Below are 21473 nucleotides of genomic sequence, written 5' to 3' on the forward strand. Positions count from 1 at the left end.
TAGATACGTACGGCTGGCCCGTGCCTGCTGACTTGGGCTCACACGACTCAGGCTAAGGGGCTGTTTCACTGCGGTAGAGATGTTCAGGATCCTGCTGCAGCCCAAGCTCTGGAACCTTCCCACCTCACAGGGTCCTAGAGCCCAGGCTCCAGCCTGAGCCGGAACATCTACACCACAAAGAAACAACCCCTTAGTTCGAGCCCTGCACGCCCAAGACCTGGTGTCTAATTGCAGTCTAGACATACGCTTAGGGATTCTGCTTCTGCTGGGTCTCCCGGACAGCCTGGGGGGTGCAGCTCAATGGAGATCCAAAGGGAGGCCATCCCTTTGGTGTATGCCGCCGGCCTTCTGCATGAGCCAGTCCAGATTCGCTAGCCCAGCTGCAGCGCCTCCTCACCACTGCTGTTTGTGCAGAGAAGATTTATGGCGCCGGGTTATGTTCTGGAAAAGGATGGCTCATTATAGGCTGCTCATATTTCTCCCTGTACAGTTCATTGCGAGCACAATAACCATCTCTCTCCTGCTGTCTGGCTGCTGTTGAAGCCCTACACTGCTATTAGTAGTGCCCATCTCCAGCTGCCGTCCTTCCTTTCCTTGTCATCTGTGCTCAAGTTTGAAGCAAAAGAAAATGGCCTGCTTTCTAAACAGTGAAGAGACTCGTTAGCAAGCCTGTGTTTCAGTCTCCGGCTCCTCTGCCTCTTTCAGCCCATTAGAGAGTATCACGAAAACGCGTCAGTCTCCCTTGCAGTGCAGCCTCCCATTGGTCCCTCATTTCAGTCCTTCTGTGACTACAAAAGCCACTCTTGTTTTAACAACCCTGGCATTTTTACAGCAGCACCCAGCCAGCACCTGAGCACCCTGCAAACGATGGATTTGCCCTTTCAGCACCTGTGAACTAGATAAATGTTACTACCCATTCTACAGATGGGGACATTGTGGCACGGAGAGGGAATTGAGTAACCCAGGCTCACTCCACACGTCCATGGTAGAGCTGAGAACAGGGTCCAGGTCTCCTGAATGCCAGTCCCATGCTGTAATCACATGCCCTGTCTAGTGCCAATCACTGTCCAGATGCTATTGCTACAATATCCTCGGGCTGGGCCAAGCTGCTAGAATCTCAGTTTGACTCTCAGGATGCATTCTGCCCCCTCCGGTGTTTTTTCCCAGCTAGCCCTGGTTTTGTTGTGTGTTTTCCCTTTAATCTAAATGCCTAATGATCCACTGATCTGTTAATTCTGAGTCCTGCAGCTCTGTGAAAGACCAGGAGCCCTCTGCTCTGGAGGGCCTCAGGACTTAACTGGCAGGGCTGAGGTGCCCTGGAAATGCTGTATGTAAATCCAGGACTGGAGTAGAGGGGGTTGGAGTGCTGTGACAGAGCTGCGTTTGTGAGGCCCATTGGGCAGGAACAGTGGGGGGGCTGCCGGGTCAGGATTGAGGAGCATCAGCCAGCTGTGTGTGTGAGGCCCACTGGGCTGGAATAAAGTGCAGGACTGAGGGTCAGGCCTGGGATTCTTTGGCCGAGCTGCCTATCTGCTGGAGGTGGGGAGCCAGATTAGGACAGCAGGGGATGCTGAATGTCCAGCTTACAGTGCATTGGCAGAGCTGGTTGCACAGAGCCTACGCATGCTGCGCTTGGCCTCCCGCTGCGGAAATGAGCAGTGTCTGCCCACATGATACCTGACTCAAGGTGATGCTCTTAGGGGCTTGCTTTTCTGGGCAGTAAATTCACGCTCTTTTTTTCTGAGGTGAATCTGGGTGATTGGTGCAAGCTGTTGTGGCTCAGGATGCTGCTGCATAGGTTGATAACACAGAATTCCCCAGCCCTCCAGATTCAAGGGCACTCGCTTTGCAAGAAACCTGTCTCCTGCGCAAATGAAAGCCAGGCTCAAGAGCTGTCAGCATGTGAGTTTGCCCTGCCATGAGGCTGTGCAGAGTCAGATGAGTCATTCCTTTTTTCCTGGTGCAGAATCTGATCCTGTTCATTTATAGCCAGGGCACCGTACCTTTCCCAGCATAGCAAAGAACAGAGGCTTTCAGAAAATCATTAGCACTTATTGTTGAATCGGTTGTGGAGCTGGTTCCCAGAAGAGGCAATTCTGGATTCCTCCATGTTTATCAGCGTGAGCAAGGCCAAATGTTCCCTGGCTGTAATGAATCTTTAGAAGGCTTTTATCAAAGCGAGCAGGAGAGTGAGTGCATGTCAATTAGGAAATAGTTTGGCATTCTGACGGCTGGTAGCATGACAAAGAAATTTCAGTTGTGTTTCAAGCCAGCATTAAAAGATCTGCAGAGAACCCCTCAAAATCTGTACCGTTAATTGAGAATGAAGTACTCTCTCTGTAAGTGCATGTGCCACAGCGCCTGCTCTTTGATGCCACCGGATTGGGGAAGTATCAATGCTTATGACCACAACCTGTGCAAACCCAGATTTCATTGTACGCCTTTGGTTTGTTTCTGTAACTAGAGCGGTGTGTAAGGCACAGCCTGCGAGCAGAAGACACTGAGCTGAGACTTTCAGCTGGCAATAGAAAAAGTACTGAGAAACTAAGGGCGTATTTCCTGCAATGTGTAATAACTGAACATATACTGCAGGGAGTAAATGGCACCGGCTGGAGGTGGGTGTGTGGAGATTGGCTAGATAGTTCCGTTTTTCAGTGACATTATTGTACCAGTACTCAAAGTCTATTTGCCTTTCAGTATGTTTGTATAACTTTCATTAATGCTAATAGAGCAGTGGTTTTCAGTCGGTGGTCCGCAGGCCTCTAGGGGTCTGCAGACTATGTCTAAAATTTCCAAAGAGGTCCACACCTGCAGTCAAAAAAATTTGGGGCTCCACAAGTGAAAAAAGGTTGAAAACTCACTGTAATAGAGAATAAACCCTTTAACGAATTCAAACTGCTTATCATGCTTAGATTTGATTTCCACTGCTTTAGGGCATCCTAGGCTCCACTTCCATTATCTGGAACCAGCTCCCCATTTCTGTTAAAGGGACTGTGTTTACTGCAGTAAGTCTGAACAAAATAACACAATTTGGGGGGGAGTTACCCAGGACTGAGAGTTCCCCGCCCAAACATCCCAGCTGGGATGATTACACAATACCATAGCACTCATCAGCTACCCAGAACTCTTCATGGATACATCTTAAAGCACTTTACATAGGAGGGGCAGCCTCCTTATCTGCCTTTTACAGATGGGAAAACTGAGGCATGGAGCCTTAAGTGACTGCCCAAGGTCACACAGCGAATCTGTAGCAGAGCTGTGACCTAGCTCTCTTCAGTCCCAGTCCCGTACCCTGTCCACACCAAGGAGAAACCATTTACAGGCTTCAAGGAAAATGTAAAAACAGCCCCTATGCTATAGACCAGCAGTTTGGAGCAATGCTTGACTCCATTCTTAAGTGGCCACGCTTTCATTCTCTTTTTAATTATTGCATTTGTTCCAACTATAATTAGACTTATTTCTCTCTAGCACAACTTCATAAATCTCTTCTGATTTCACCTCCGAGCTATTCCTCCCTTCTCTGCATTAGGTCAATGAAGATGAAATAAATTCACGATGCCAGCACACCACCTAGCTCCTGCCTGTGTCCTGTTGCGATGACTTACATGGGACTCAAGTGGTGCGTGGGCTGTTATTAGTATTAGAGGGATCTTTTGCTCTGGAATCTTGGCAGTAGATTAGTGAGGCACGTGGTTGACCCTTGTCCTGCCAGCGGGGGCAGCCTGGAGGATGCCAAGAATATATGGTACTTTTTATGAATGCTCTGGTATGTGGTTGGAAGAGCCAGGTACCCTGGCTGATGCCTTTCTCACATCCCATGGCTTGGTGTAACAGGCAGAAGAGAGGCAATTCAGGTTCAGCCTGTGTGACAGGGAAGGAGACACACTAACCATCGGCATTTCTGTCCTCCTTTCAGGTCAGCCCTTTAAGTTGGATCCCAAGATGGCTCACAAGAAGCTGAAGCTCTCCAATGATGGGCTGCAGATGGAAAAGGACGAGAGCTCCTTGAAAAAGAGCCACACGCCCGAGAGGTTCAGCGGTACTGGGTGCTACGGAGCAGCAGGCAACATATTCATCGACAGCGGGTGCCATTACTGGGAAGTGATGGTGGGATCCTCAACCTGGTAAGGAGATCTGCCAGGAAGTGCTCCATTTTCTTCCCCCTTTATCCCTGCCCTGAAACTGACTGTGAGACAGTGTAATGAAAGGACAGTCCCTTTACAGGGCCATGTCATGGACAGAGGAGTGGCTGGTGCTTTCCCTACCATCTTTCTCACTGATCAGGGAGTTGTAGCTGCCGACTAATGCCAACTGCAAAATGACTCTCTGCAGTAACCCTGTACAGGTGATAGGTCACAGCCCCTCCCAAAGGCTTTCGGGTCAAATCTGCTCAGGTGCCATGGTGCAGTGTAGAAAGGGCTGGTGCTGCGAAGTCCTGTCAGAACATAAAGCCACGCTCGGTGTGTTCTGCCTGACATCAGCCCTAGTCACAGAGGTCCTCCCATAAGATCTCCACTGGCCATTTCACAGAAGATGCACAAGGCTGGACTCCAGCTTGCTGGTCCATAGCCCTGCAGGTTCCTCAGGGCTCATGGGCTAAGGCTCATGTGTCTTAATGGAGTCTGTGGCTCTGCCTCAGCTCTGAAGGGTAAGAAGTTGCTGCTGGGCCAGCCCTAGACACGTGGCCACTGCAGGAGTGTTACCTGAGGCCAGAGTTTACTCAGAGCGACAGGGACCTGCTGCTGCTTGCATGGCCAGTGGGTTCCCCTTTCACGAGTTCCGTAACAAGACCTGCTTTTTCCTTAGTTTGGCCTCTGGAGGATTAATGTCTCGTTCCTCCTCATCTTGGCAGCCCCGTGTAATGGCAAGCCGAGCCCTGCCATCTGTAGAGCTTGTCTCTGTCTCAAGGAGCCCTCAGAAAGGGCCCCTTGCTGGCTCCAGCATGTGTGTCGTTTCCTCGCGTGCTGTGTAAATTCACAGATTTGTACCCCAGCCTGGGCCCTCCCTGGCACCCATCACAGAAACGTTCTGCTAGTGCATAAATGACAGGGCCCTGTTCAAGGGACCTCGGGACACTCCGCAGCAATAGATCACATTCCCTATGTCTAGCGCCCCAGCCTCTCCTTCTGAACAAGGCTCAGGAGTGTCACAGCTTAACGCATGTGGTGTCACAGGTGCTGCATGTTACTGACACTGCAGCACTGGGAATTTCAGGCCAGGAGAGAAGAGCTTCGTTACTAGGTGGCAGCAGTGGTGAAATTCAGGGTAATAGCATCCCTAGGGACGTTAGAATAACGTAGAATGGAGTGCCTACCCTGGACAGCGGCAGCCTGGACAGCGGGGTTGGTTTGCTATTCCACAGGCTCTCTCTGTCTCAGCAGTCTCCTCTGGGGCCTTTCATTTCTGTAACAGACACTGTTACAAAGTTAAAGTCTGGAAGGTCAGCGAGGACCGGAGGGGGAGAAATGAACGTGTGGGGCCCGCAAGACCAGAGCTGTTTCTTAGAGAGATCTGAGAAGAGCTCGGGAGTCAGTTACAGGTCCCTGCATGTCTGGGGTAGCTCAGAGGAGCTCCTCCTGTGGCCCATGCTGGACAGACATGCAGTGGTCCCTGCACAAGGGGGGTATGAGAATTGGGGTGCAAGCATGATAGCCACCCACTTGGGATCGAACCAGGGACCTACAGAGCTAACAGCCTGAGCTAGAGAGCCCAGGCTCACGAGGAGGGGGATTGGAACAATTCATCTCCTCTGCAGATCGGCCTTGGGGGGACCTGTCACACACACTCACTAGCGGGCTACATAAGCGGCGACCGCGATGCCACAGCTAATGTACTGTGGAATGGCACAATCCAGTGGGGGAAATGTGTAATCAGAACAAAGTCTCCTGGCACCGTCGGTCACAGAACTCCAAGCACTTCCCTATGGCAGCTGGGTATCGTTAATCCCCATTGCAGGGCCGGGGCTCAGAGAGGGGAAGTGGCTTCCCGGTGGTCACCCTGCTAAATTGGGAGGACACCCCAGGAGTTCTTAATCCTAGTGCTCTTCTGGCTTGGTGGAAGCCACCGTGCCCCTGCCTGGGATCTCTGGGTCCAGGAGGGCAGCCAGACTGAGGAACCACCAGTAGAGGAGTGTGGCAGAGGGCAGCGACATCACTGATGGGGAAGCACCATCAGAAGGGACAGTTGCCGGGTGATGCTGCCAGCGAAGAGGAAATAAGAAGTGCGGGGAGTAGGTAGCACAGGAGGGGAGTCTAATGCTGCTGGGGAGAGTCAGGGAGCCAAAGGTGCAGGAAGGAGGGCTGGAGGGTATCAATGTGAAGGGAAGACCAGGATACTTGGCAGAAGGGCACCAAGGTCTGAGGTAGGGACTGGACTGACTAGGGGAGTAAAGATGGAAGGCACGAGCAGGAATCTGCCTCTGCTGCTGCCCTGTGTAGGATGGACAGAGCGACATGTGCTGTGCCATGCTGCAGGCAGAGGGTTAGTAAGGAGTCATGCACACCTTGGCTTTAGCCCTTCAGGATCCCCTTCCCCCAAAGGTGCTGCCAGTGCTGGCAAGCCAGTACTGAAGGGGTTAACAATTGGAGAGCACTCCCAGGCACGGGTTATCTGTATGGCTACATTGCCCAGGAGAACATGCAGCTGTCTGTATCACTGCCCCTGGATGGGCAAAGGGGGCTGACACTGTTCTCTAGGCCAGTGCATATGGGCAGGACTCAGTGGCACAGGCAGTGAAGAACTAGTTGTCGTTCACTCTCCCTCCATCAATGTGCTTCGGGGATGCTTCTGCATTGCATTGCTTTGGGACAAGCCTCATTCACTGTGACAAGCTTCAGGCCTCAGGGAGCAGGATAAAACATCTTCATCGTGTCAGTGAAAATGCAAAGGTCCATGTATTTCCCGTCTGTCTGCCCTGGGATAGGCTGAAGGCGCCGCGCAGTTGTTAGAACAGCTGGAGTAATGGCAGATAGGGAGCCTCAATACATCAGTTCCAAATGTGATCTCTGCTGCATGCCTTTACTGAAATAGCTTAGGTGGAGAGGGGAGGCTGGCTTCCCCCGGAGAGTGTCTGACAAAATGCTGTAACCCCAAGCCGGGCTCCCCTGCAGAGTCCCACTGGCTGCAGGAGAGTTCAGGCTGGGTTGACATGGGAGAGGGTGACTTCAGTCAGCTGCCCTGGTGGAGCTGCAGAAGCCTGGGAACTGGATTCAATGCAGAAATCCGTGAGCACCCTCTTGTGCGAAATCAGCAGCTGCTCTGCCGAGTCAGAGTGGCTGCAGCAGGGTGAGTGAGATCAGGATCCGGCTTTCCATCAGCTCCCTGGTTCAAGGTTGGATGGTTGGCCTCGAGGTCAAGCTTGGAAAGTGGAACTCACTGTGGGAGGCTGTAATTGCCTGCAATGATTATTTTATGTGATGCTTAAATGTATGCACCCCAGTAAAAGGGTGTTTGCTTTTCCTGGTTCCCCAGGATCTGCAGCTGGTGAGTTGGTGCTGAGAGCGGGTGTTTGCTGCTCTGAGTGTGCAGTGAGTTGTCATCCCAGCATTCAGAAGCACGGCTTGGTTTATTGTGAGGTTGGAGTGAATATCCCCTCAACCCTGGGCTGAGGTGGCCTGCTGCACCGAGGCGCTGGTCCTGCTCCCCGTGAAGTCAGTAGCAACTCTCACTGAGTTGTGCAGGGCCAGGAGCAGGCTGGAGGGAGCTGGAGGCTGGTGCAAGTGTGGTGTGTTCAAGCCTGAGTTGGCACATGAACAGATTATCCGTTGCCCTGCAGCCTGTGGAGTCATTTATGTCTGTGCATGGTGGGTTTAAAACGCTGCTATTATGATGGAGTGGTGTCTCGCACTCACTGGCCCTGGCCAGAAATGGCTGCAGGGTCGGGGACAATTGGCGCATGGGCTTGGAGCTGAAGCGAGTGGAATTTGTCTCCGAGGACCCTTCGAATGCAGTTCATGAGAATGGGACCATGTCAAGAAATATCAAACAGACTCAGCAGATTCTTCATTCCCCCTTGCCAGCTGCTCTGAGCTCACTGCAGAGCAAGGGCTCCTTCCGGGCAGCTTCTCCCCACTCCGCTGAAGCACTGGGTGTGCAGGGACGGAGACTGCTGCTGCTCCTCACCTCCCAGTGACATGCTTCGCCTTGTCTCCTTTCCTGGGGTGCCTTCACACCCAAAGAGAACTTGTACTCAGCCTTTGAGACACTCCCTTTCTGAGCACAGTCTGTGTGGCCGAACCCTGCCTTGGCCAGAGCCACGAGGGAATTGACACGGCAACCCTTGGGTCTGCTGCTGGGGTAAGGCAAGCCAAGCTACTGCCACTGGGGTGCCCCTACCTCACCCGTTGCTGCTTAGCGGCTGCTGCGAATGGTAGCATGTCTGCTGGCTGGGGAGCTGAACACGGAGTCGCAGCCCTGTCCACCCAGACCCTGCAGTGTGTGCCAGGTGGCATGTGGAGATATCCTGCCTAACCCTAGCAGTGCTGAGGGAAGACCTCTGCGTCACTCACCTGTCACACTGTATAGAGGGGGGCTTGGGAATTTGATTTGTAAGTTATTTCACAGGAAACTGAATTTTATTAGGGGCTGTGCCTTAGAAATGAATCAGTTCCAAGAGTTGGTTTGTTGATGACTGAGTCATTCAGTCCCTATAGCTGAAGAAGTTCATTTAAAATATACAGCAGTACCACAGACTCTGAACAGAGGTGCACATAGGTGTACACAAGAGACAGCCACATGCTGAAAGAAGGCAAAAGTATAATTGGGTTGGCTACAGCCATAACTCAGAGTGAGCCTGGAGCCTTGTGTCTCATAGGCCTTGTCTACACTGCCACTTTACAGTGCTGCAACTTTCTTGCTCAAGGGTGTGAAAAAACACCCCCCGAGCCCCCTGAATTTCAGCGCTGTAAAGTGGCAGTGAAGACAGTGCTCCAGTGCTGGGAGCCACGCTCCCCTCATGGGGGTGGGTTTTTTACAGCACTGGGAGAGCTCTCTCCCAGCGCTGGTGCCGTGACTACACAGCCACGTTAAAGCGGTGCATGGCAGCACTTTAACGTTGCTAGTGAAGACATACCCGTAGAAACTTACAGAAAAGGTGCATTGATCAAAGGCACAGCAGGGCCTGCAGCTTTCTGCAACCTTTAATAAATACTCCATTTCTCCTCCACTCAGCCCCTGCCCAAATACCCAATCAAACTCCATCCCCGAAGCAAACGTGTCTCTTTGTCCCATCACTTCATTGTCAGAAAGGACAGGATTAGATTTGGTGCAAATGAACATTGCTGATGTGCAGGGCTTCTCAGTGTGAAGAGAGCTGTGTCGAACTCTCTTCCTCCCCCCTGCACGGCTGAACACAGACAGCATTCCCCGCCTCCATCAAGGACCTAGAGGTGCCAGCTTATGCTGGCAGAAGCAAATCAAAAAGTAATAGAAGGAAATGAAATAGCTCTTTGGTGGCCAAAACTTCAAATGGCAAGTTCGTTAATGACGGCCTGAGGGAAATGCCTGCAGTCCATGACATTCCTGCTTCAGTGCTTTCTCCGGCTGCTATTTCTTGGACAAAACTCCTAGCCTGTACAGTTCACCTGCTAGCTCCCTGGCTGGAATATAATGAGGAACCCAACAGCTCTTTGAATGCTTCAGGGTCAAGGCTCTCCTGATGGGGCAAAAATAATCAGATGCTTCTCCTTTCTCTGCCCTTAGAAGATAGAGAGTTGTTGAGACAAAGGTGCCCTTTCAGGAAGGATAATACAGCCCAGCTACAAGTGTGTGCCCTGCTTTTTGGGTACTTTAATTTTTTGATTTGTGCATGAATAGCCAAGAAAGGTTCAGATCTTCCAGACATTGTTGGGACCCACCATCACATCTCTCACTAATTCCTACTCAAGCCTTTTTGAGAAATACAACCGCTCTTTCATGAACAGGCTGCCAGCTGACCTACCCTCAGGAATGGGTGTTTGGCTATTCGTGCATTCCGTCCATTCTGTTCCTGTTTTTCCCCTGTCCTTCCTCCCACAATGTAGAGTAGTCCATGTAAAGGGATCAGGGTTGGGTTATATTGGAGAAAATCTAATAGTGATGTATGTAAGGCTTCAATAGTGGCAAAACCCTTGAAACCTCAAAGGACTCCCCCTTGAGGGTACTTATCTGACCCTCATTACCACAGTATGCCAGCACCTAACACTCTTGTAAGGTATTGCCCCTCACAGCACCCCGCTACCAAGGGACAGTGCTGGCTGTATTACAGTCAGAGAACTGAGGTGCAAAGACCTAAGGTTTTGCCCAGGATCACACAGAGAATCTGGGGCCAAGTAGAGTATTGAACTTGAATCCAAATCTTAGGCTAATGCCCTGGTCACTAAACCATCTTTCCTCTGTCTTCAGAAGTCATTTTTGAAACAGATCTCAAACACAGGTGAAGTCTTACAGGGATGTCCTAGTGCAGAGAGAAACTAGCCAGCTGTTCTGCACAAAAATGTGTCTCTTTCCAGTTTATTAACAAAAAGGAAGAGCTGCATATTAGTCACATCAGGTTTATCTTTGTTTGTAAAATGTATGGCTAGGAATATGAGTCATATACCTGCAGTGTGTTACAGCTGTTTTAAATAACATGACAGGGGGTCAGCCTTTTAACATGTCACAGGTATTCTAATCTAAAGGATCCAAATATACTGTCCCCATAATGCAGTTACACAAGAAGCCGTTCTAGTTGGGGACAGATCATTCTCTCTGCCTGATGAGCAGAAGCCGCCCTGGGATTATTCTCCCTTTAAGAGAACAAGTGCATTTTTCTGGCACAGCTGAAGTGACACCAGCTCCTGAATGCTGCAGGCCATGTGAGGCACAGCAGGGCTGGCAAGTGAAAGGACAGGGGGTAGGGGAGTGTACATGGATGTGTGGCCTCCTGTGCCATGGCTTGGCAACCATTTTTCAATCAGCAGCATTCCAGACTGTGTCAGGCTATAAGAGTGCTGCAGAATCAGATTCATTTATACCTACTTTTTCGGCAGAGGGGCACACGGAGCAAGCACTTTGGCCTCATTACTCACAGTCTGAGCCATTGGGTTCATACCTGGTGGAGACATATGCACTTCTGACTCCAGGATATGCACAGGTGTCACTGAGGCAGAACTGTATCCAGCATGCTTGGGTTTCATTGCCTTTGAATGTGTGCGTTGGGGAGCTGGCAGGGTCAAGCTGCTTGGATGACAATTCAAATATGCCCACAGCAAGGTTAATGAAATTTGAACAAAAGAGAAAAATCCATCACAGAAGGAAATCTTGCATGTAAACAACAACGTCTTGTCAGGATGCATCCTCCCTCGTGCTCTAAGACAGTGGTTTTCAAACTTTTTTTCTGGGGACCCAGCTGAAGAAAATTGTTGATGCCTGCAACACAATGGAGCTGGGGATGAGGGACTCAGGGCTGGGGCAGAGGGTTGGGGTGCAGGGGTGGGGCTGGGAATGAGGGATTCAAGGTGTGGGAGGGGACCCTGGGCTGGGGCAGGGGCTTGGGGTGCGGGAGTGGGTCTAGGCTCTGGCTTGGGGGTGCAGGCTCTGGGATGAGGCTGGGGATGAGGGGTTTCAGATGCAGGAAAGGGTTCCAGGTTTGCGGGGGGGCTCAGGGCTGAGGCAGTGGATTGGGGCACAGGGTTGGAACATGGACTTGCCTCTGGCAGCTCCCAGTCAGCAGCGCAACGGGGGTGCTAAGGCAGGCTTCCCACCTGTCCCGGCACTATGGACCATGCTGCGCCCCAGAAGTGGCAAGCAGCTGGTCTGGCTCCTAGGCGGAGGTGTGCAAGTGGCTTCGCACGACTCTTGCCCACAGGCACCGCCCCCAGTTCCTATTGGCTGGTTCCCTGCCTAGAAGCCGGACCCACTGCTGGCCGCTTCCGGAGCGCAGCACGGTGTCAAAACAGGTAGGAACTAGCCTGCCTTAGCTGGGCAGCACCGCCTACGGGACTTTTAACGCCCCGGTCAGCAGTGCTGACCAGAGTGACCCAGTGCCTGACATGCCATGACCCAGTACTGTGTCGCCACCCCAACTTTGATAAATGCTGTTCTAGGACATTAAAAGGCCAACAAAATGGCATTAAAAGGGTTCTGGTGTCAGGGTTACACTAATACAAACCCAGGTAAAGCAGAAACAGAATCCTAGAAAAATAGGACTAAGGGACCTCAAGAGCTCATCTAGTTCCAGCCTTCTGCCCCGAGGCGGGACCCAGTCAACCCAGACCATCCTTTGCAGGTGTTTGTCTGTCCTGCCCTTAAAAACCTCCAGTGATGGGGATCCCACAGCCTCCCTTGGAAGCCTGTTTCAGAGCTTAGCTTCCCCTGTAGTTAGAAAGTTTTTCTTTTCTTAAGACTAAACATGCCAAATTATTTTTAATCTTTCATCCTAGGTCAGGTTTTCCAAACCTTTTGGTTTTTTTTGTTGCTCTCCTCCGGACTCTCTCCAGTTTGTCCCCATCTTTCCTGAAATGTGGTGCCCAGAACTGGACACAGTACTCCAGCTGAGGCCGCAGCAGTGCCGAGCAGGACAAATACCTCCCGTTTCTTACATATGACACTCCTGTTAATACCCCATAGAATAATATTGGCCTTTTTTCACAACTTCATCTCATTGTTCACTCAGATTCATATTTGTGATCCACTATAACCCCCAGATCCTTTTCAGCAGTACTGCCACCTAGCCAGTGTTCCCTGTTTAATAGTTGTGCATTTGATTTTTCCTTCCTGAGTGTAGTACTTTTCACTTATCATTATTGAATTTCATTTTGTTGATTTCAGACCAATTGTCCAATTTGTCAAGGTCGTTTTGAATTCTAATCCTGTCTTCCAAAGTGCTTGCTGCCCCTCACAGCTTGGTGTCATCTGCAATTTGTATAAGCATACTCTCCACTAAATTGTGCTCCAACTTCATAGTAATTTTATCTAGACAACATTTCCCTAGTTTGTTTATGAGTGTGCCATGTGGGACTGTATCCAAAGCATTAGTAAAATCAAGATGTATCACATCTACTGGTTCCCCCCATCCACTAGGCCAGTAACCCTGTCAAAGAAGGAAATTAGGTTGGTTTGGTAGGATTTGTTTTTGACAAATCCATGCTGGTTATTCCTTATAACCCAGCTATTCTGCAGGTGCTCACAAACTGAGTGTTTAATCAATGGAGGTGCTTACAAAATAGACCCTCCAAATGGACCGTGGACCATGGCCTGTTTTCAGAAGGGGACTGTGAGCCAAAAGATCCCTTGATGCCCACTCACACTCAGCACCAGGCCCACACAGATTCAGAAGGCTAGCAACATACATATCAGTGAAGGGGGACCCGTGGTTAAACATTGATAAACACCCATTTTGATTCCTAAAATGAGCTGTAATTTTGCCCAGAAAGAAACCCACTTACATCAGAAAGTTCCCAAGCTAATGTACTGCGAGTGCCTGTATAGGGCATGTGCCATGAGCTGGGGAAGCTTGCCAGTGTGTGTTGGAGCGTTAAAGCATTCGATAGTGCCTTCCCCGTGTATCACTATGTGCCAGGCAGCACACGAGCAGTGGTAATGCAAGTGTCAGGGGTTTGGGCTGTTTCACATAAAGTCCAATCATGGCCTAGCTTGGGGGGGTTTGTATAACTTTCCTAGAATCCAGCATTTCCTCTCTAATGGCTGGAAACCTGGGAAAAGATATTAACCCCAGTGATAGCTAGAGATTTCCTGGGAGAGTAAGCAGGCTAGCCTGTGCCTTTGGGATAGAATGCCATAAGTTTTAGCCCCCAGGATGCTTAGAGTTCTACAATCTGCTACTGCGTGAGTCTGCTGGCAGATGGTAGAGGGCTCAGACAGCAAGACAGAGCCCTCAGACTTGAGAATATCAGTCAGTTGAACCAGAACAGTAACGTTGCATATCGTGTAAGATCATTGCCACTGTGAAAAGGCATATGCCCCAAATATTGTGCATCCCAGTTTCTGCAACATTAAAAGCAAGGTAACACTTTACTTCTGGAGTATTCATTTCTTTCTGGTACTGTCATTACTACATGATTAGCAGAAGCTGTTTTTTAGAAATTGATTATCACAAGCTAGAGATGTGTACATATGATTTAAAAATATGTAACAGACCTCCTGCACACCTCAGAGGTGGGTGCATGTGTGTTTGTCATATTAGAGCTGTGAGTTCTATTCCCAGCTTGTGTCACTTCTCAGGTAGGTAGGAGGCCTTGCTCAGAAATAAGGACTGTGATTGGCACAGAATTTTTAACACCAATCAATAGAAGATGTGAGACTTAATTGACAATCACCTGGTTCCCCACACAGTGCACCTTCCCTTAGGTGGGAGAGGGGGTACCTTGATGGGGAAAAGCAACAGATGCAGGAGGAGGATCCAGACCCATTGTCGTCCATCCTATTCAGAGCAGTTCTGATTAACATACTGAAGCGAGGTTCTGGGCTGGTGGATGTGCGTGGCTAATGGAATGTTCAGGGTTCGGCTGCAAATCAAGAATAAGCTGTACTGTGCAAAACCATCCAAGACAGAGGTGGGCAAACTACGGCACGTGGTCCAGATCCAGCCCACGAGCCATACCATGCAGCTTGGCCCCGCTACAGCGGGGCGCTGGGTCAGGGGCACCACCAGCTGCTTTGGCCCCACTCTGGCCAGGGCACAGGATCGGGGCCGCACCACGCAGCTCGGCACTACTCCAGCGCTCCAGCCGTGGGCACAGGTTCGGGGGCTGCACCACACAGCTCCTGGAAACCGCGGCATGGCCCCGCTCCGGCTCCTAGGCACTCCAATGGGAGATGCAGGGGCGGTGCCTGCAGATGGGGCAGCGTACAGAGCCGCCTGGCCCCGCCTCCAAGTAGGAGCCGGAGAAGGGACATGCCACCATTTCCAGGAGCTGCTTGAGGTAAGCGCTGCTAGGAGCCTGCACCCCCTGAGCCTCTCACCACCCCCTTGCCCCAGCCCTGATCCCCCTCCTGCCCTCCAAACCCCTCAGTCCCAGCCCAGAGCACCCTCCTACACCCCAAACTCCTCATTCTCAGCCCCCCCACACACACACACACCCCCAACCCCAATTTTGTGAGCATTCATGACCTGTCATACAATTTCTATTCCCCGAGGTGGCCCTCAGGCCGAAAAGTTTGCCCACCCCAGCTCAGGAAATGGCAAAAGCTCATAACTTGTGAAAATTTGAACAAGCAGTTGTGAAACCAGCAAAAGACTCCTCCTCCTTCACCCCAGGAGTAACCCCCTGCCTCCAGCAAACCCCAAGGGCCACAGATCTCTTCATATTGATCAGAAGAACTTCTTTGATGGAAGTGTTAGGCATCCTCAGTATAGGGCCTGCTGCTGCTCCCCTGTAATGTCCCTGTCACTTACGTTGCTATTAAGTGGGGTTTAGAGGAAATATTCACACTTTCCCACAGACTTCCTAAAACCAGTGAAGCAATAAAACACTCTGTCAGAGGCTGGGTAATTGTGTGGCCAATAGTATTTATGCTCAGTAGGCCAGTCCATCAGTTCTCACATCCACTGGTCACCACAGGGCCCCGAAGGCAGTTCACTCGTACACAGGACTGCACCGAGGGGCAGATGCTCTAGGGTTTGGGACTGGTTTGTTTTGTGTCCCTGAAGCACCCATCATTGGCCACTGCCTGAGGCAGGACACCATGTTTGATGCACCAGTGGTCTCTAAACTGGTACAAACCCCCCCATGTTCCTGTTACTGGGAGCCGGCATGTTCCCTTCTGCCTTGGCTGATTCCTAATGCATCCACATGCTCTTCTGGAGGTTCTCGGGCCCCTCACAAGCTGAAAAACCTTCCAAGAACCCTGATGCCCTCAAATGCCTTTCTCAGCCCTCTCATGAACCCCAGCATGTCCCTTCCGCTGCCAAGGCCTCCTTTCAAGTCCCTTTGACTGCCCCCCGAACACCCATTTCCAGGTTGTCCCACTGGTGAGTGAGTTGTTGAATGGGTTAATCCCACATGTGATCTGAGTGTAGCACATGGGCCACTAGCTGCTACCACATGTGCCTCTGTGATGAGGTCATCCTCAAAGCTTCCCAGGTGTTAAAACAACACTGTTTCATCAGGGAGCCCCTGCTGTGCTCAGATTTGGCTATGAAGAATTGTGGTTTGCTAAACTCTGAGAAAGCCCTGGCAGCCAGATTGCTGGGAAGGCTCTGCTTCTGTTCATCACCAGGCATGGTGCGAGTTAGCTGTGAGCCATCACAGAGCCATCATCAAGCTGATCCCATTTTTAAAGCTGTTTTGCCTTGGCTGTCACAATGGGCCTAAAATGGAAGGCTCCTGCTGAAAGAGCCTGGCTGTGTCACTTCTAGCCCTCTTCCTGCCTGGCAGGGAAGGAACAATGCTTTTCTTAGCAGCACTTCGGCAGGTTCATTTTCTATGGAGTAAAGCTGTTTTTATGCCGCTTTTACGCTGTCACACATAAGGCTGCAGCATTCTACGTGTCATGAGGATCCGTGTAGGAGGAAACAGATAGCATGTTATGAAGCAGCGGGATAGCTGCACACTGAAAACGTAACAGTTTCTTTGCTGAAACCACTGTGAAATCTCCAGGGGATAAGAGGGAAGGTCCTCTCATGGATCAGTAACTGGTTAAAGATAGGAAACAAAGGGTAGGAATAAACGGTCAGTTTTCATAATAGAGGAATGTAACTAGCGGGGTTCCCCAAAGATCTATACTGGGACCTTTGCTGTTCAACTTATTTATAAATGCTCTGGAAAATGGGGTGAACAGAGAGGCAAAATTTGTAGATGATACAAAATTAGTCAAGATAGTTAAGTCCAAAGCAGACTGTGAAGAGCTACAAAGGGATCTCAGAAAACTGGGTGACTGAGCAACGAAATGGCAGCTGAAATTCAGTGTTGGGAAATGCAAAGTAATGCACATTGGAAAACATAATCCCAACTATACATAGAAAATGATGGGGTCTAAATTAGCTGTTCCCACTCAAGAAAGAGACCTCGGAGTCCTTGTGGATAGTTCTCTGAAAACGTCCACTCAAAGTGCAGCAGCAGTCAAAAAAGCGAACAGAATGTTAGGAACCACTAGGAAAGGGATAGATGAGAAGACAGAAAATATCATAATTCTTCTATATAAATCCATGCTATGCCCACACCTTGAATACTGTGTGCAGTTCTGGTCACCCCATCTCAAAAAAGATATATTGGAATTGGAAAAGACAGAAGGAAAGGCAACAAAAATGATTAGCATTGTCCATATGAGGAGAGATTAAAGAGACTGGAACTGCTCAGTTTGGAAAAGAGGCGACTAAGATCGAATGTGATAGAGGTCTATAAAATCGTAACTGGTGTGGAGAAAGTGAAGAAGGCAGTGTTATTTACTCCTTCACATAACACAAGAACCAGACATCACCCAATGAAATTAATAGGCAGCAGGTTTAAAACAAACAAAAGGAAGTATTTCTTCACACAATACATTTGTGGAACTCCTTGCAAGGGGATGGTTCAAAAGGTTCAAAAAAGAACTAGATAAGTTCACAGAGGTTAGCCGAGCTATTAGCCTAGACGGTAAGGGATGCAACCCCATGCTCTGGGTGTCCCTAGCCTCTGATTGTGAGAAGCTCAGAGTGGATGACAGGGGATGGATCACTCAATGTTTGCCCTGTTCTGTTCAGTCCCTCTGAAGCACTTGGCATTAGCCACTATTGGAATACAAGCTATTGAGCTAGATGGCCCATTGATCTGACCTGCTATGACCATTCTTATGTTTATTCTGAAGAGTGCATTCAGTTCTCCTGCATTATTAGTGTTGTGATCATGCCCAGAGGCCACCCATCTAAGACACAAAGAGGACTCTCACCGTTAAAAATTTGCACCTTATTTCTAGTCTGAATTTGTCTAGCTTCAACTTCCAGCCACTGGATCGTTGTGTTAGACCTTCCTCGGCTGGATTGAAGAGCCCATTATTAAATATTTGTTCCCAATGTAGATACTTAGAGCCTTATCAAGTCATCACTTAACCTTCTCTTTGTTAAGCTAAATAGATTGAGCTCCTTAAGTCTGTCACTATAAAGCAGGTTTTCTAATCTTTTACTCATTCTCATGACTCTTCTCCAAACACTCTCCAATTTTTCAACCTGTATCTGAAATTGTGGGGCCCAGAACTGGACACAGGATTCCAGCAGCGGTCGGTCGCACCAGTGCCAAATCCAGAGGTAAAATAACCCCTCTGCTCCTACTCGAGATTCCCCTGTTTATGCATCCCAGGATCTCATTCGCTCTTTTGGCTACAGCATCACACTGAACACTCATGTTCAGCTGATTATCCGACACCTCCTCTCCTCCCCGCCAAAAAAATCTTTTTCAGAATCCCTGCTTCCCAGGATAGCACTTCCCCATGCTGTAGGACCATTCTTTGTTCCTAGACAATACATTTACATTTAGCCATATTACAACACACTGTTTGCTTTCACCCAGTTTACCAAGCAATCCAGATTGCTCTGTATCAGTAACCTGTCCTCTTCATTCTTTATCTCCCCTCCCTTGCAAAATTTTGTGTCATCTGCAAATTTTATTAGTGAGGATTTTATGTTTTCTTCCCGTTCATTGATAAAAATGTTAAATAGCGCAAGGCCAAGACCCGAGCCCCCCACTGGAAACAAACCCATTCAATGATGATTCCCCCGTTACAATTACATTTTGAGACCTGTCTGTTATGTATAGCTGCAGTGAATGGGGAAGAAGTACATTGGAGCCGCTTGGGAGAGTTGTGATGTGAGGAGAGTGTCTCCTAACCACTCCCCTCCCCATGTGTGTGATGAAAGGAAAGGGGCCCATGGACTGCGAGGGACCAGTCTGCAGCATGTCTGTACAGGACTGTGCAGGTTGTGTCAGGAGCAGGCTACTGGGGTGGGATACGAGACCAAGCTGGATTGAATGATGGGATGGAGAAAGTCCAGGTTTAGGGGTAGCCTGTGTGCAGGCGTGAAGGCTGTAGAAAGGTACAAAGTGGTTGTTACATTTGACAGGTGTGGTGGTCTGTGTGGGGAGCAGTGTTTGAGCACAGGGTAGGTACAGGTAGTGCCTGGCCATTACTGTGACAAGGCAGAGTGGGAGTGAGTGTGTCATGGTCGTGTTGGGCCACCACTCAAAGAGGGCAGAGTTAAGGCTGTGTGGGCGTGTACCTTATCTCTGTATTTCCTGGTTTTCAGAGGTTTGAGTTTTGCTGAGCCCAGTGCAAGGTATCACCCGGCAGCCTGAACTCTGCATTAGCGAAGGGTTTGTGCCATTTAGTTTCCTAGTTGTTTAAACAGAGACATGTTTGTTGGTAGGAGCTACTGGTCATTTAAGCCATTGTATTCTCACCTCGTTGTGCAGTTGATATGCTACTGTCCCAAGGTAATAATCAAAAGCCCTAGCTCTGATATAGTGCTTTTCATCAGTAGATCTCAGAGAACTTTACAGCATTATCCCCATTTTACTGAAGGGAAACTGAGGCACAGAATGGCAACTTGCCCAAGGTCACCCAGCCAGTGGCAGAGCTAGCAATAGTTCCAGTCCAGTGGTCCCTCCACCTGGATACACGGTTGCCTGTTATTTTTCAGTGCTCCCTCCCCTCCTGTATGGTTTGTTATACTGGAATGGTCTGGCTTTGAAAGGTTTGCAATGTGTAGCTGCTAACAGGGCCCTAGAGAAATCCCATCTGTGCTCTATGTCCCAAACCTTGACAGCTTTATGGTAGGCTTGTTACAGTGACTGACCAATCAGCAGGTGAGAACAGGCTGGTGTGTCTCCTTCTCCACCCACTGCTCACCCCTCTCCTCCCCTCCCCTCCAACACTTCGTCATCCTCCTCCTCCTCCCCCTCCCCTTCCCGTCCCACTAAGCCATGAGCTGGTCCTGCAGAAACCAGTGACATGTCTGAAGTTGCTCTTTGCTGTCTCCTGTTCTGTGCTGCTGTGCACACATATCTGTCACAGACTATTACTGGAGGGCCTCACGCTACCTGGTTATGTAGCCTAAGCTGCCCCCCCTCCCCTCGCCCACACACACACACAGAGCTGGGACTTCTGCCCCTGCTTCAGCCAGGCTTCCCCAGCCATGTCCCTACCCCACCCCCAATCCCCTTCACCCCACACAGGGGGATGTGTATCTTAACGATTCATGCGGAGGGGTAGGGCTCCCCCACTCCCATCGCACACAGCCTCTCTCTCTGCACGTGCTCAGTGTAATCCAGTAGAAGCTAGAATGGGCACTTAAGGCTTGTGAAAATTTTAAGTAGAGAAGCAAAATCTTTTTGAAATGACACTGTAATTTGATTTCCCCCAAAGGGCCATCGGGTGCCATGCACTCTGTCTTTGAGCATTGCAGATCCTGGTGCGATGAGCTGAGCCTTGGTTTGATCTCTATCTGTGAGCCAAAAAAAAAAAAAAGATTGCCTGAATCTCTCAACTTTAAGAAAAGCTGGGAGTTTTTTCAGGGGCTGCGTCTTGAGAACCCCTTGGTCAACTGAACCCAATTTTGCGTCACTGACCAAAGCCCATGTGCCCACGAGATGCACCAAATTGCAAGGGAATTGGAGTAACTGTGTACATTTTAGGGCAAATTGTAAATTCATGGCTGGATGAGCCCTCGGGGATATGGTTTGTGCATTCTGGAGGGTCTAGGTCAGTAACGTCTGTCTCTCTCCTAGGTATGCCATCGGCATCGCCTATAAATCAGCCCCAAAGAATGAGTGGATTGGCAAGAACTCCTCATCCTGGGTCTTCTCCCGCTGCAGCAGCAACTTTGTGGTGAGACACAACAACAAGGAGATGCTGGTGGACGTTCACCCACAGATGAAGCGTCTGGGCATCCTTCTGGATTATGACAACAACGCCCTGTCCTTCTACGACCCGGCCAGTTCTCTCCACCTCCACACGTTCAGCATTGCCTTCATCCTGCCTGTGTGTCCAACGTTCACCCTCTGGAACAAATCTTTGATGATCCTGTCTGGCCTGCCGGCTCCAGACTTCATCGATTACCCAGAGCAGCAGGAGTGTAACTGCCGACCGCAGGAGTCCCCGTACGTATCAGGGATGAAAGCCTGCCACTAAGCAGCAGCCAGCCCGTCGTGCTCCACAGTGGCTCCTGGGGAATGTTCATGGGGGCTTCTGAAGAGCTGGATTGGAAAGCAGGCCCTGCCGCCAGAGAAATAATGCTCAGCGAGTGAGCCTCTCCCACAGGAAGCTCATTTTTAAGGGAAAAACAAAACTTTAAAAGCGATTGAAATAAACTCTGTGGCTGAGCTCCGTGTGTATGGGAATGCGGCTTGTGAAACTCCTTTGTAGCGGGATGGCGTTCCTCCAGCTGGACTGTCACACGGCTTGTTTGGAGGCGAGCGGAGCGGGGGTGGGCAGTGCTTGTTTCAGGGCCCCCTAGGAGTGTGGGTGAGGGAGGGGATCCTGGGCGGAACAGGGTGTAGCCTGTTAGGGGAGTAGCGCCTCCTGGC

General features: G+C 50.0%; 1 protein-coding gene across 2 annotated transcripts in view; it reads left to right on the top strand.

Annotated features, from left to right (window-relative positions):
- MID2 (midline 2) overlaps window positions 1-21078 on the top strand; it is a 300175-nt gene extending 279097 nt beyond the window's left edge. For both annotated transcript variants that reach the window (XM_077826406.1, XM_077826405.1), the window contains exons 8-9: window positions 3917-4124; window positions 20676-21078. In XM_077826406.1, coding sequence (XP_077682532.1) covers window positions 3917-4124; window positions 20676-21078 — 611 coding nt within the window. The remainder of the gene's footprint in view (window positions 1-3916; window positions 4125-20675) is intronic.
- Window positions 21079-21473: the final 395 nt, after the last annotated feature.

The sequence above is a fragment of the Eretmochelys imbricata genome, chromosome 9, assembly GCF_965152235.1.
Source record: "Eretmochelys imbricata isolate rEreImb1 chromosome 9, rEreImb1.hap1, whole genome shotgun sequence".
Classification (NCBI taxonomy): domain Eukaryota; kingdom Metazoa; phylum Chordata; order Testudines; family Cheloniidae; genus Eretmochelys; species Eretmochelys imbricata.